We start from the raw sequence: 12,084 nt of genomic DNA, 5'->3' as shown, positions 1-12,084 counted from the left end.
CGATCATTGTTTGAAGTTGGTCTTTAAGTAACAACATAGACCCATTTTGCGTGAGCTGAAGATCCTGAAGAGAATATTGTGACCATACAAGATATTAAATAGTGATCATTTGAAAATAGAATTAGGGTTATATTAGTTCGTATCCCCTATTCTACTTTGATAGTTTGCAATAAGTAGTACACTTTCCTAAATGATCTTGCCTCAACAATCATTGCTCGTCCTCATCAGAAGAGAAAATTAGAAAGCTCAATGACTATGTGCAAAAAGCACGTAGGATACTCACTAATAACTCGTTCTGCCTTTTTATTTTTCTTTGACATGCTATTATCACTAATATTTTAAAATCTATCGACTTGACAAACATATTGTGCATACCAGATGCCCATATCCATAACCATGGGGCACCGATTTCGAATGGTTTCTTTGCTTTTAACATACACGTTCGACTCGAGTGAAAATGTCGTTTGCTGGGCCTTGATGCTCTAATCATGCAAGGGAAGAAGATAAATGACTGTTTTGGAAATTTGCTAGTTTACATATGTTTGACTAATACGAGGATCTTCCTTATCCATGCCGACCGAGAGATCCATTCTCGTCCACTTTGCCCGGAGGGTGATCACCAGGAGTGTGGCTGCTTGCGAGGAGAGACCACAGATTACGCCTATCCACAAACCCTGTGCAAGAGTCAGATCACAAAGTTGAGTTAATAGATCTCAAGTTTCAAAGCAGGACCATTCACTATTCAGAGGGTGCTCAGCCAAAGGTTGCTTTCACCTTGACGTGTAGATTCAACTTGAACCCGAGAAGGACTGCGATCGGAACCCCGATGCAGTAGAACGTTGCCAAGTTGACGTACATGGCCAGATGTTGCCATCCGCATCCCCGAGCCACCCCTGACTCGACAAAAAGGTTCGCTCTCATCAGTCAGTGACTAAAAGAGGACAGGAAACAAGTTGGAATGAGCTTGGGGTATGGCCTTCGTTCAGATTCTGCAAAATTGTACCTGATAAGACCCCTTGGATAGAATCAACCGTGATGGAGATGGCAAGCAGGGGCGTCATCGAGCCAAATTTTGCTATGATGGAGCTGTCGTCACTGAACAGGCCTGCCCAAATGCTATGTCCAAAGGCTAAAGCCAGTACAAATGCTACCGCTAGCAACATAGAGTGCTTAAGCGTCACTGCCATCGCATTCTTTGCTCGGTCAATGTTGCCGGCTCCCAACTCATTGGACACCCTTGTGCTGCACAATTCCTCTTTTAGCAGATTAATAAAAATGAAACTCAAGAAACCAAGCCATCAGAGGAAGTAAGACGACAAGAATGGCGACAAGTGTGCTTACAAACCTTGCCGCAGCACTGAGTCCGTATGTAATCATGTAAGCAATAGCTTCTGTGTTCACACTAAAAATTTTCAAGGCAAAAAACAGACATGAGAACTGAGAATGATGGTTTTATCCTTCTGCAACGAGCAATGCAGAAGCATCACGAGATACGCAACAGAGATACCTACCATATTGCAACCAAGGAAGTAGTTGTTTCAGAGTCCTTCATTAGTCCTGCTAGGAAAACCAGAATCTCGAAGGCCCAATATTCCAAGCTGATGAGGAAAGCAGACCGGGTAAGAAAATCAATATGCATATTAAACATTTTCATCAGAAGATTATCAACTTGTCAAATATGTTTAGGAAACATTAGGATGATGAAATGAACAGTCAATCTATTCATTCAACATGCTCCTTCAGCAGCATTTGAACTTGAAAATTAGATCTCAATGTGACATAAACTATCAGAAGTTCTATGAGAGAGAAGAGTCATGCTTAGACTTCTAGTTTATTAAATAACTATAGACAGACAAGTCGCTAGAAGTGTTGAGCATTGATGATGAGTTCAACAAGATAAATGACAGATAAGAAGCTCACATACCAAACCATTGCGGCTGAAGGCAAGGCCAATCTCAAATTAGTGAAGATGTAGCTGAATGACTCGAAGGAAATTCCTTCCCATGAATTCTTGCATCGCGTTGAACAAGTCACGTAAATGGACAACGCAAGACCCGATAGCCACAAAGAAATTGAAGCCGCCAAAGGAGCTCCCTTAAAACCAAGCACTGTCCAGTGTACCAGGGCATACGCAATTCCTATGTGAATAACAAACGGAACAACCGATAACATCACCAGTGGTAATACAATACTTTGCGTCTGCAGGAACCTCAGGATATTCTGCAAAAATCCGTACGCGAAAATTCCCGGAATCATGAATTTCATGTAGAGAGCTGCCGTTTTAGCAATTTGCGAATCTTGATGAAGCAGGATCAATACAGGCTCGGTGTAGAACCAAAATATGGAGATTAAGGTGGAGAAGAAGAATGAAACAATGCAGGAAGCTTGTAGATGAATTCCCAATGTTCGATATAACTTTGCGCCAAATCCTTGTCCGCATAGTGTTTCAAGTGCTCCACTCAAGCCGGTCTAAGAAGACAAGAGAATGAAAAAACTAAGTATACACAAAAAGCATGAAATGAGCAATCATGCGTGTAGAGTAGTCATTTCACAGTAAAACTCAGATCGATTCTTCGTCATCATCATGTCCATGGACGCGTTAGTCATAAACTTCCATGCCATTGCACAGTTTGTTCAGTCCTCTATTATTTCTAGTCTGCAGCTAGCGATCAATGAAATCTACTTTACCACGCTGATATCATACTTTCCGAGTTCAGAATGTCGAGCTGGATTGATCTTTGGTATGTGATTACTATCACGTGACGCGATGAGAAGTTGAACTCTTGGCTTTGTGAGCAATGGAAAACATACACGACCTAACGTTTACTCTTCGTTGGAGGAATCTAAAGCCCACGATGGGGCCACTACTGCAATGTTTATGTGGAAAATAATTCATCAAAACATTAGTAGCAACATTTAATTTAAAAAAAAAAAAAATTCTGGTGAAATGTGGATGGTACGCTTCGTTGTCCTGGGTGAGTGTAACGAGGGGGGCACGAGTGGCTAGGCACAGCTTTCACTTTCTGGAAAGATTTCTAAAAGGAAGCAAAGAACAGATTGGATACGCATGCATTAGGTGGCCGCCGCGAATCAATATAAAAACCAAGGATTATAGTAAGTGGAAAAAGAAACCAAAAGCTGGCCAGTACATGCACGAGCAACAATCACATGCCTGGCTATTTCCTTGTGCTGCAAGAGTTTTCCTTCCACGTGTTATTCAACTCTTGTTAAATTCTAAGTGCTCCTGTGAAAGTCGTGCGGATAAAGAGCGACAGTAAGATCTTTTACTTTCTAAAGTCTCGTCGCTATTGTTCGTATGCTAGCTGACATCTTCCCATCATGATGATTTCTCTGTTAATTTAATCAAGGTGCTGGTCACCCCATCTCATTGATCATAGTATCTATACGCGTATGCTTACACAAAATGAGATGCTAGTGCCCTTTCGTTTCTCTCATGAACAGGTTAACTTGTTTTTATAGAATACAGTGCTAGCTAGTCATTGTTAGTGGCGAATAAGTAGAATGATAAAACCAGACATCCACTCTTTTGATTGCATAGATCCATGCTATGAATTTATAACGCTGTAATCAGCAAGACAAAATTGTACCTACAAACAACATTTATTGATAGATTGTCTAAATGACCTCTCAAGAAACACCAAACAAGGGAAAGCCTCTTTGCCGAGAGGCATAGACATGCTCAAGTGAGAGGCTGTCAACCAGGTTGTTGGTCAGCTTAAACTTTGTAATTCCTGTTTGCTGAGACTATTTTAAGGAAATGTGTACTAAATGGCGGTCAGGCTATGTTGAGTTCAAGCCGTATCAGGATAGGGGCCGACCGTTTTTGAGGGATGCCCCTTTTCAAGTCCGACCTATGCAGATCTTCGTGCCTTCAGGGACTAGGCGACCACCGCATCTCCTAAATTATACACTGCCTATTTCGGTAAGATAAGGTCCCGTGCAAGACCAAGGTGTCGATAAACAATAATCTGCGTATCCTGAATCTTATGCCTTTTCCTTTTCCTTTTCCTTTTTCTGTTTTTCTGTTTCCTAATATTTTAAGACCGTGGAAACAATTGATGGGTCTCAAAGAAATTTGACAAGGCCTTATGCACATCAAAGTTGAATGTCTTTTTCTTTTCTTATGCCATAACAAAAGTAACTTAAGTCGGCTACTAGGTAATGTATATTGAAAGAGAACAGAGAGAGAGGGCAGATATTGCCGTTGTGGGCGGTTTACCATGAAGGCGAAGCCGGTGACGGTGGCCCAGGAGTTGGCGAGAGTGGCGCCGGCGAGCTCGAGCTCGCCAAGGTGGCCAGCGAACATGACGGAGGCCAAGGGGATGCCGTAGTAGGAAAGGCTGGTCAGGATCATGGGAATCGAGAACAGCGCCTGCCTCTTGTCTTCTTGCAAGTCCAGCGCCCTTTGCCACCACCTGAGTCTCCTCGTGACGGAGAGACCTCCTCCTTCTCCTCCTCCTCCTCCTCCTCCTCCTCCTCTTCCTCTGTCTTCTTCATGACGAGCCGGTTGAAGCAGGGGTGAGGAACAGTCCGAAGCCATGGCCTCCCTTTGATGGAGACGAGCTGGACGTGCTTATCTCCTCCTCTTATTCACCTCCGCCTCTAGCTTTGTCAATGGTTCTGAATCAACCACTGATCCTTCCTCGTCGCTTCTCAGTTCCTTTTGTGTTCCCTCGATTTGTCCGAAGATAATAGTGACAGGCGACAGAAGAAATCATGCGAAACTTGGTCGTGATATTCTTTTCGTTTGTGTGTGTGTGTGTGTGTGTTTTTTTTTTTTGCTTTGCTTTTCTAAATTGAATTTGACGCCTGGAATTGGTAGGTGCGCATGGCAGTGTTGACCAGACCTAGATTTTATTTTTGGACCAACGTACCAACATTGCCAGCAAATACTATATTAATATTTGCACAATCAACGAAATTTTATTGGAATGGGTTGTAATGGTATGATCACTAGTAGGGCGTGGAGGGTTTTAGAACCAAGGGGATTGATGCTTAGAATCAGTGAAAATTAGATGAATTGCAGCAGGTATACTATCCTACAGTAGGTGAACATCATGTTCAAATCCTTCGAAACTGCCTTTTAGCTATAAATTATCCAGAAATTTAGTTCAAAGTATAAAGGCATTTAAAAATGCCAGAATGGCAATATTTTTAATTAACTGAAGTGCATTTCTCAAAGTATACTATTAGGCTAGAGAAGAAGATGTGTTTAGAGAGACATGAGAGAATTTTTACAAGCACACATTTTAAAAACATTATATCCTAAAATCTAGCTTATCGAAATTGATTCCTCAATTTTTGGAATTTAAAGCTTATTTTGCGTACACCGGAACCTGAAACCTAACTTATTGGGATGCACATGTGAAAAAGTTGTATTACAGAAGTACCACATTGGAGAATTAATGTTGTGTGGAGCAATTAATATATTCTAGTTGGCTCATAATTAATCGACTTAAGTTTTTGATGAAGGTAGATTGAATTAGACATGTTGACAAGCTTGGACTTATGCTTCCTTTTGGCACTCTTCCCAAATGAAGGTATTAGACTTGTGTGTGCTCCCAACTCTATTGAGTAGCTAATTTATTCTTTTTCTTTTTTTTTTTTTTTTCATTTTTAGTTAAACAAGATGAAAGTGAACACAACAACAAAGAGTCTAATTTGTCAATAAAAACAATTCATAAAAGATTGACATGCAAAATAAAATAGATAATAAAAATATTCAAAACATGTAACCAAGGTTTATTGGTTTTATGTTTAGTTCTTACTTAGAAACTAGGAACCAAATCACACAATACTAGTTTCACTTTTTTGGAAAATAGATTGATAAATGTGAGAACTTTGAATCAGACCAGTAACTATGGCTGGTTTGGTTCGATTTTCAACTCTACTCTACATAGAAAGGCGGAGAAAAGTAATAAAGGAAACATATATGATATCTTAGTTTTTCTAAACACGTGTTAAAGATATTTAAATATTGAATTACATTTTAATCCAACGGTTTAAATATATCAACTTTCTGTCAATTTTAATAGGAAAAAAATTAAAAACTGATGATTTCTCGGTGCACGGGCAAACTGGCTTTATGATTGAAGAAGTACGGTTGAGTTGTCCAAATCTTACATAAATGCTGCATTTGTTTCACGGGTCCCCTTGCCTTGACCCGAAGAACCAAAAATGACAAAGAAAAACTTCCCCCGCCTCGAAAATTAAAGAGAAATTCCCCGCTAGCTTATTAATGAATATTTTAAAAAGTAAAAAAAAAAAAAAAAAACACAATCTTTTTTAACTTTTTGTCAGTGCGACATTAATACATCAAACTCTTTTTTCATCTCGCCGATACCTTATAAGCGACGTAGAAATATATCGCATCACCATTCCATCCATAATAGCTGTTAAAAATCCAATGTAACGTTTGAAGTAAATATGCAGAATGAAAAAAGTTCAATATTTTTTTTTGAAATTTTCTCTTATTAAAAAATTGGTAATTTGAGAGGAAAATTGTCCAATCAATCATAAAAATATTGTACAAATGTCATTTTACTCATAATATTTTTAACTTACAAATTTAGTCATAAACTTTGTTAAAAACTCCGGTATGATTGTTTCTACTCAACTTTTATTGGAAATAGTTAATGTATAGCGATCTAGTCATTGCTTAGCATTCTACATAACACATCACTATGTTACCGATTTCCCGCAAAAGTTAGTCAAAATGACTACATTAGAATTTCGCACAAAACTCTAGAATTAAATTGGTAAAAGTGAAAAAGTTAGAAGTGATTGGACATCCGTACCACATTTTTAGCTGTAATTAGACGGTATACCTTTTTTAACTTGTGCCCTACCATCGATGCCATTATTTTTGGTATTTGTCCACGGGTGTACCCCGAATTCCACATGAGGGTAGTCTCTAAGGATATCTGAAATGACTACAAATGGGCCAGCTCTCCCACCAACTCCTCTCATTTCGGTTGCCACTTAATTGTAAGAGAATAGGTGCATCTCAAGTCCCTGGCTGCCACAAGAGCGTTCTAGTCCGCCACGCGATGACAAACATTCTCAATTCATCCGCATTCCATCCCGTCTCTCTGCTAAAATGAGGCCCCTTACCATGTGCAAAAATGACTGGTTTATAGTTAAGTTATTGCAAATTTACGTTGGTTGCTGGTAATTTATAGATCCAAAAGATAATTCACAACCTATGAAAAATGCTTGGTCAATTTAATATTTAGAGGTTACTTTTGTGAATCAACTTAAAAGGCGTGTTTTAATGAAAATGGGACTGCAAAAAAGCCCCACCCTTCCAAGATTCTCTAAAAGCCAATGGCCAACGATGAAGTTCATCCATTTTTGACATGCGACGCGACAATTTTTGCCATGGAAACGATATGGAATGATTTAAAGCTCTATGTGTTTTGCAGGAAATCAACAAATCAAAATATATTTTCCAAACTTTAATCATTGTTATCACTTATAAAAATGAGTCAATAAAGAATATTTCCATTATTATTAACAACAATTCATGCCTAAATATTTTGTTGATAATGAGAATATATTCTGCTACCTCGTTTCTCAAGAGATATCGATGATTAAAATTAAGAAAATATTTTCCTGATGAATGATTTTTTGTGAAATAAACGGACCATAAGTATAAATTTGGTTGTTCGAAATTCAACCGTCCGTACCATTATCCTTGGATGACTCTTGCAAAGTGAAATCGAGTCATGAAGTCCAACCCATCGTCTCTCCGCCCTAAAAAAAAGGAAAGCCCATTTCCATTTCCGTACACATGTTCCCCCCGAGTCATTTGGGCTGGGTTTGGGTTCGCCAATGCTGGACCCGTTCATGGAAATTGTCAAAAGCTCATTTCCATCTTTTACTAGCTCTGCCGACCACTTTTTTTTTTGTTTGTACCAATGCCGACCACATTTAGATGGTACCAAAATAAAAGGAAATCGACCGTTGTCTTTTTAGACCCACCAATCGGATGACATAAATATCAGACAAGATCATGAAGAAACAACCACGTTCAAAATAAATTAAAAAAAGTTCCCATGCAATCATTATTTGGAGTTGGTCTTCATGAAACCACCACGTTCTAAATAATTTAAAAAAAGTTCCCATGCAATCATTATTTGGAGTTCGTCTTTTAAGTAATAACATGGATCAATTTTGCTTGAGCTGAAGAATTTAAAGAAAATAGTTTAAGTGACCATACAAGATATTGAGTACTGACCATTTGAGAATAGGGTTTGTATCACTTATCAATACACCTTTTCTACTTCTATAGTTTGTAATAAGTTGTACCCTTTCCTAGATACTCTCACCTTGGCAATCACTGCTCACTCTTGTCGTATCGGATATTGGTATTTCCCCATTTAAGAACCACGTAACTATAAGAGGGAGTCATCTTGCGTAATTTATAAGTACTCACTGGCCAGTTCTAAGTAAGCTAAGCTCTGAAAAGAATGTCCTGAATGGACACATAAGGCAGTAATCATTAAAGAGATGTTCACTTAATAGAGACTTTTAATTCGATAAGAGATTTTAGAACACGATTTATTGTAATGGATTGCGTCAGGACCCATCTCTCATTCGATGGCCTGAACTTTCCGCATGCTTTTCAAAAGAAGATGGTCAATCCAGCATATGAATTCATGCCAGAGAAACGAGGACACACAAAAAAAAAAAAAAAAAAAAAAAAAAGCGGAAAACTACAGGATTTTACTTTATCTTGGGCATGTATATTTTACTGAATTTACAGGCACGCGCTCGTGATGACAACATATCTTCTTCCTTTTTCCGAGGACGTGAAATGTCTCTGTCTCCTTTGTCGGACTCAAAAGTCTTCCTTTTCTTCTTTTCACTTTACCATGATGACAACACGTGTTCGTTTTCTGCTGGCCGGCCAAAAGAAGAGAACAAAAGAGAAAGGGAGCTAAGACACGTTGTAAGTCTATTAGAAATATTAAAAAAGAAATTATTGTAGACGGGCTTCTTTTTATCTGACGGAAAATGAATTTCAATAGGCAAAATGAGGAAGATATAGTTTACGTTCAGCACTTATGAGAGATTTACTGGATAAAATAAGAGTTACGTTGACTTTTTAAACAATCAATTGGAACTTCATTCGATAGATACACCTTTATTATCCATCTCAATCAGTGATTCCTATTACAAAATTCAGGACAAATCTTGATATTTAAGGTTACTCTTTTATATCCACTCTCAATATATTCCTATGAAAAAAAAAAGAACTGACTTCATGTCTTAATTTCTTTATAGAAACAGATTCATGAGAGCCCCATGCATAGTAATACAGAAATGACAACCGTAGTTTATGGAAATAAGAGGCAGGAAGAAAACTTAAGAAGGTACTACCGGCCGTGGTGGCTCCGTTGGGTAGGCTTCAGTGATCCTTTGCGAGAGAGATGAGAGGTTCGAAGCCCTTGCAATACAAGGAGGCTGGTGGAGTTACTTGGCGACTTACCTGGTGGCATGGGGTGGTGGTTTCCCTATATTGCCCCCCTTCCTGGTTCTTCCTATCATTGCTCGAACTTTCGAAGTTTCCTAAGTCATAAAAAAAATAAAAATAAAAAACTTAAGAAGGTCAAACTGTCGGTACCTTTGTGCCAGATTCTACATATAAGTTTTGAAGCGTAATTTTACTATTTATTATACATAGTGTCATAAATGCGGGAACTATCCGTTTTATATTGCTTTCCAACCTATTTTGAAATGCATGGTTTCCCATACTTGCATTTATTTGATCATCATAACGGTTATATCTTTCTAATGATTGTGTGACAAATTTTAATTTATTATAAGAATAATAGTTTAATTTAGGCTATAAAAACCTAAATCACAAATAATTATAAATTTATAGGATTCATTTCTTCAAAAATTTATGATTCATAATAGATTGTTACCACGATTTTTTAAAGAATGTTACGTTAACAAAACCCACTTAGTTATAACATGAAAAATGAAGAGCGACTTTTCCCCGAATATACAAGTTAAATTCTCCAAATAATGTTATTATTTTCTTGTGCCTCTACCTCGAGCTTTCGTCCTTGCATGGGGAAACCTTTATGATGAACACGCTGAGGACACGTAGCTTTCTGCCCCGAGGCAGAGGACATCAAATGACGACGTCGTCCACACGAATGCAAACATCCGCGTTGACCCAGTCAACGAAATTGCTTCTCGGGCACTGCAACGGTAATATCTCTTCAAGCATTTATACGAACCATCCGCGCACGGTTCTCGTCTACTTCACGAGCTCGACTGTACCGTCCTCCTCCTCCTCCTCCTCCTCCTTCTCCAGCCCATCTCAATGAATCTTCCCGGATCCCTCCCCTCTTTCTCCGTCGTCTGCATCTTCATCATCTGCTGTTCACTGTCGTCTCTGGATCGAGTCCAAGCTCGCCAGTACGACGTCGGTGGCAGAGATGGCTGGGTGGTTCATCCCGCGGAGGATTACAGCCAGTGGGCTGGTCGGAACCGGTTCTTGGTCAACGACACTCTGCGTAAGTTCCCATGGGATTTCGTCTCGATTTTGTCTCGACGATGAATGAAGGAGGATCGCAACTTATGTTGATGTTCTTTCCCTTTTGTCTTTTCTGGGTCTGTTGCAGATTTCAAGTACAAGAAAGGAGGGAACTCGGTGCTGCTGGTGAACAAGACCGGGTACGACAAGTGCGACGCCCACAGCCCTATCAAGAAATGGGACGACGGCGACACTGTCTTCCAGCTCGACCGGTCCGGACCTTTCTACTTCATCAGCGGCCAGGACGACAACTGTCAGAACGGCCAGAAGCTGGTCGTCGTCGTCATCGCCTTCAGGCCTCGCCCTTTTCCTCTCCCCCCGCCTAAAGCCCTGCCTCCTCATGGCTCCTCGCCGACTCCGGCGACGGCTCCCGGAGCGGCTCCGGGTTCGAAACCGCCGGGTTCGAGTGCTCCGGCGACGTCTCCGGCGTCCTCCACGTCGCCAGCTACAACGCCAACACATGCCCCGGCAATGGGACCGTCGACGTCTCTGTCGCCGTCTCCGACCCTGGCTCCAGGTTCGAAACCGCCTGCGTCGAGTGCGCCGGCGACGTCTCCGTCGACTTCCACATCGCCAGCTACAAGTCCAGCACATGCGCCGGCAATGGGACCGTCGTCTCGGTTTCCGTCTCCGACCGCGGCTCCAGGCTCGGAACCGCCAGTGTCGATTACTCCAGCGACATCTCCATCGACGTCCACATCGCCAGCTACAACCCCAACACAAGCGCCGGCAATGGGACCGTCGTCTCTCGCGCCATCTTCGACCACCGGATCGCCGTCATCTGCTCCAACGGCAACAGGTCCAGCATCAGGTCCAACCGCGGCCGGCGCGCCAGGAGCGTCGCCGCCGGCGCCGTTCACCGCTTCACCGACTCCAGGAGGGTCAGCTCAGTCGCTTCCACCAGCAGGGTCGTCGCTTTCACCGGCAGGGACGCCGACCGGTAACTTGAACTCCTCCGCACCAGTGGTGAATCCTCTCGGTATGTGGGCATTGCCATTCTTGATGATGCTTTTAGGGCAAATTTAATGGAGATTCCAGGACGGAGTACAGTGCAGCGTTTGAAAATATATATCTTCAGACATTAAAAAAGGAAACCCCGGATGAAATTCGATCGTGTTTATGTTGGTTTTTGTTCTGAGCCGATGTTAGATTCATTTGTTTGAGGGTACGTTTATAAAAAATTTCACATGTACTGTATGTGATTTTTTCCTTATGTGAATTTCACTATTCCATGATCTGACTAGACGGATGTATGGACATTGAAAATAAAGGACCCTTTATAGCAGTTGTCGTTGATCATATATGGGAGCATCCATTTATTTTCTTATAGTTTTTATACTTATTTTTATTTTTGTACTTTTAGGAAATAGAAAGATTGATAGAAATGTTCTCCATAAGCGGTCTTATCACAAAATGCGTCCATTATGCATGAGACTGTGTATGGTAAATTGCAGGAAGTTTACTTCGGCCAAAAAAGAAATTAATAAACTTTTCATGTGAGAGTCTATACT

The 12,084-nt window shown here is 40.6% G+C and overlaps 2 protein-coding genes across 2 annotated transcripts; one reads left to right on the top strand and one right to left on the bottom strand.

The window, feature by feature from the left end:
* Positions 1-276: 276 nt before the first annotated feature.
* Positions 277-4,771, bottom strand: LOC104448468 (protein DETOXIFICATION 18). Its single transcript, XM_010062296.3, has 7 exons — positions 4,241-4,771; positions 1,925-2,469; positions 1,512-1,598; positions 1,346-1,402; positions 1,004-1,242; positions 775-893; positions 277-674 (listed from the first exon to the last, which is right to left on the bottom strand). The coding sequence occupies exons 1-7, from the start codon at positions 4,559-4,561 to the stop codon at positions 528-530; spliced, it is 1,515 nt and encodes a 504-aa protein (XP_010060598.2). The 5' UTR covers positions 4,562-4,771; the 3' UTR covers positions 277-527.
* A 5,478-nt stretch (positions 4,772-10,249) lies between these two features.
* Positions 10,250-11,874, top strand: LOC104448466 (early nodulin-like protein 2). The gene is made up of 2 exons (XM_010062293.3): positions 10,250-10,553; positions 10,662-11,874. Exons 1-2 carry the CDS (start codon positions 10,361-10,363, stop codon positions 11,597-11,599), a joined length of 1,131 nt encoding a protein of 376 aa, XP_010060595.2. The 5' UTR covers positions 10,250-10,360; the 3' UTR covers positions 11,600-11,874.
* Positions 11,875-12,084: the final 210 nt, after the last annotated feature.

This window comes from Eucalyptus grandis, chromosome 6 (assembly GCF_016545825.1).
Source record: "Eucalyptus grandis isolate ANBG69807.140 chromosome 6, ASM1654582v1, whole genome shotgun sequence".
Classification (NCBI taxonomy): Eukaryota; Viridiplantae; Streptophyta; class Magnoliopsida; order Myrtales; family Myrtaceae; genus Eucalyptus; species Eucalyptus grandis.
Note: the sequence above shows the minus strand (reverse complement) of the source record. Positions and strands in the feature narration are given on the sequence as shown.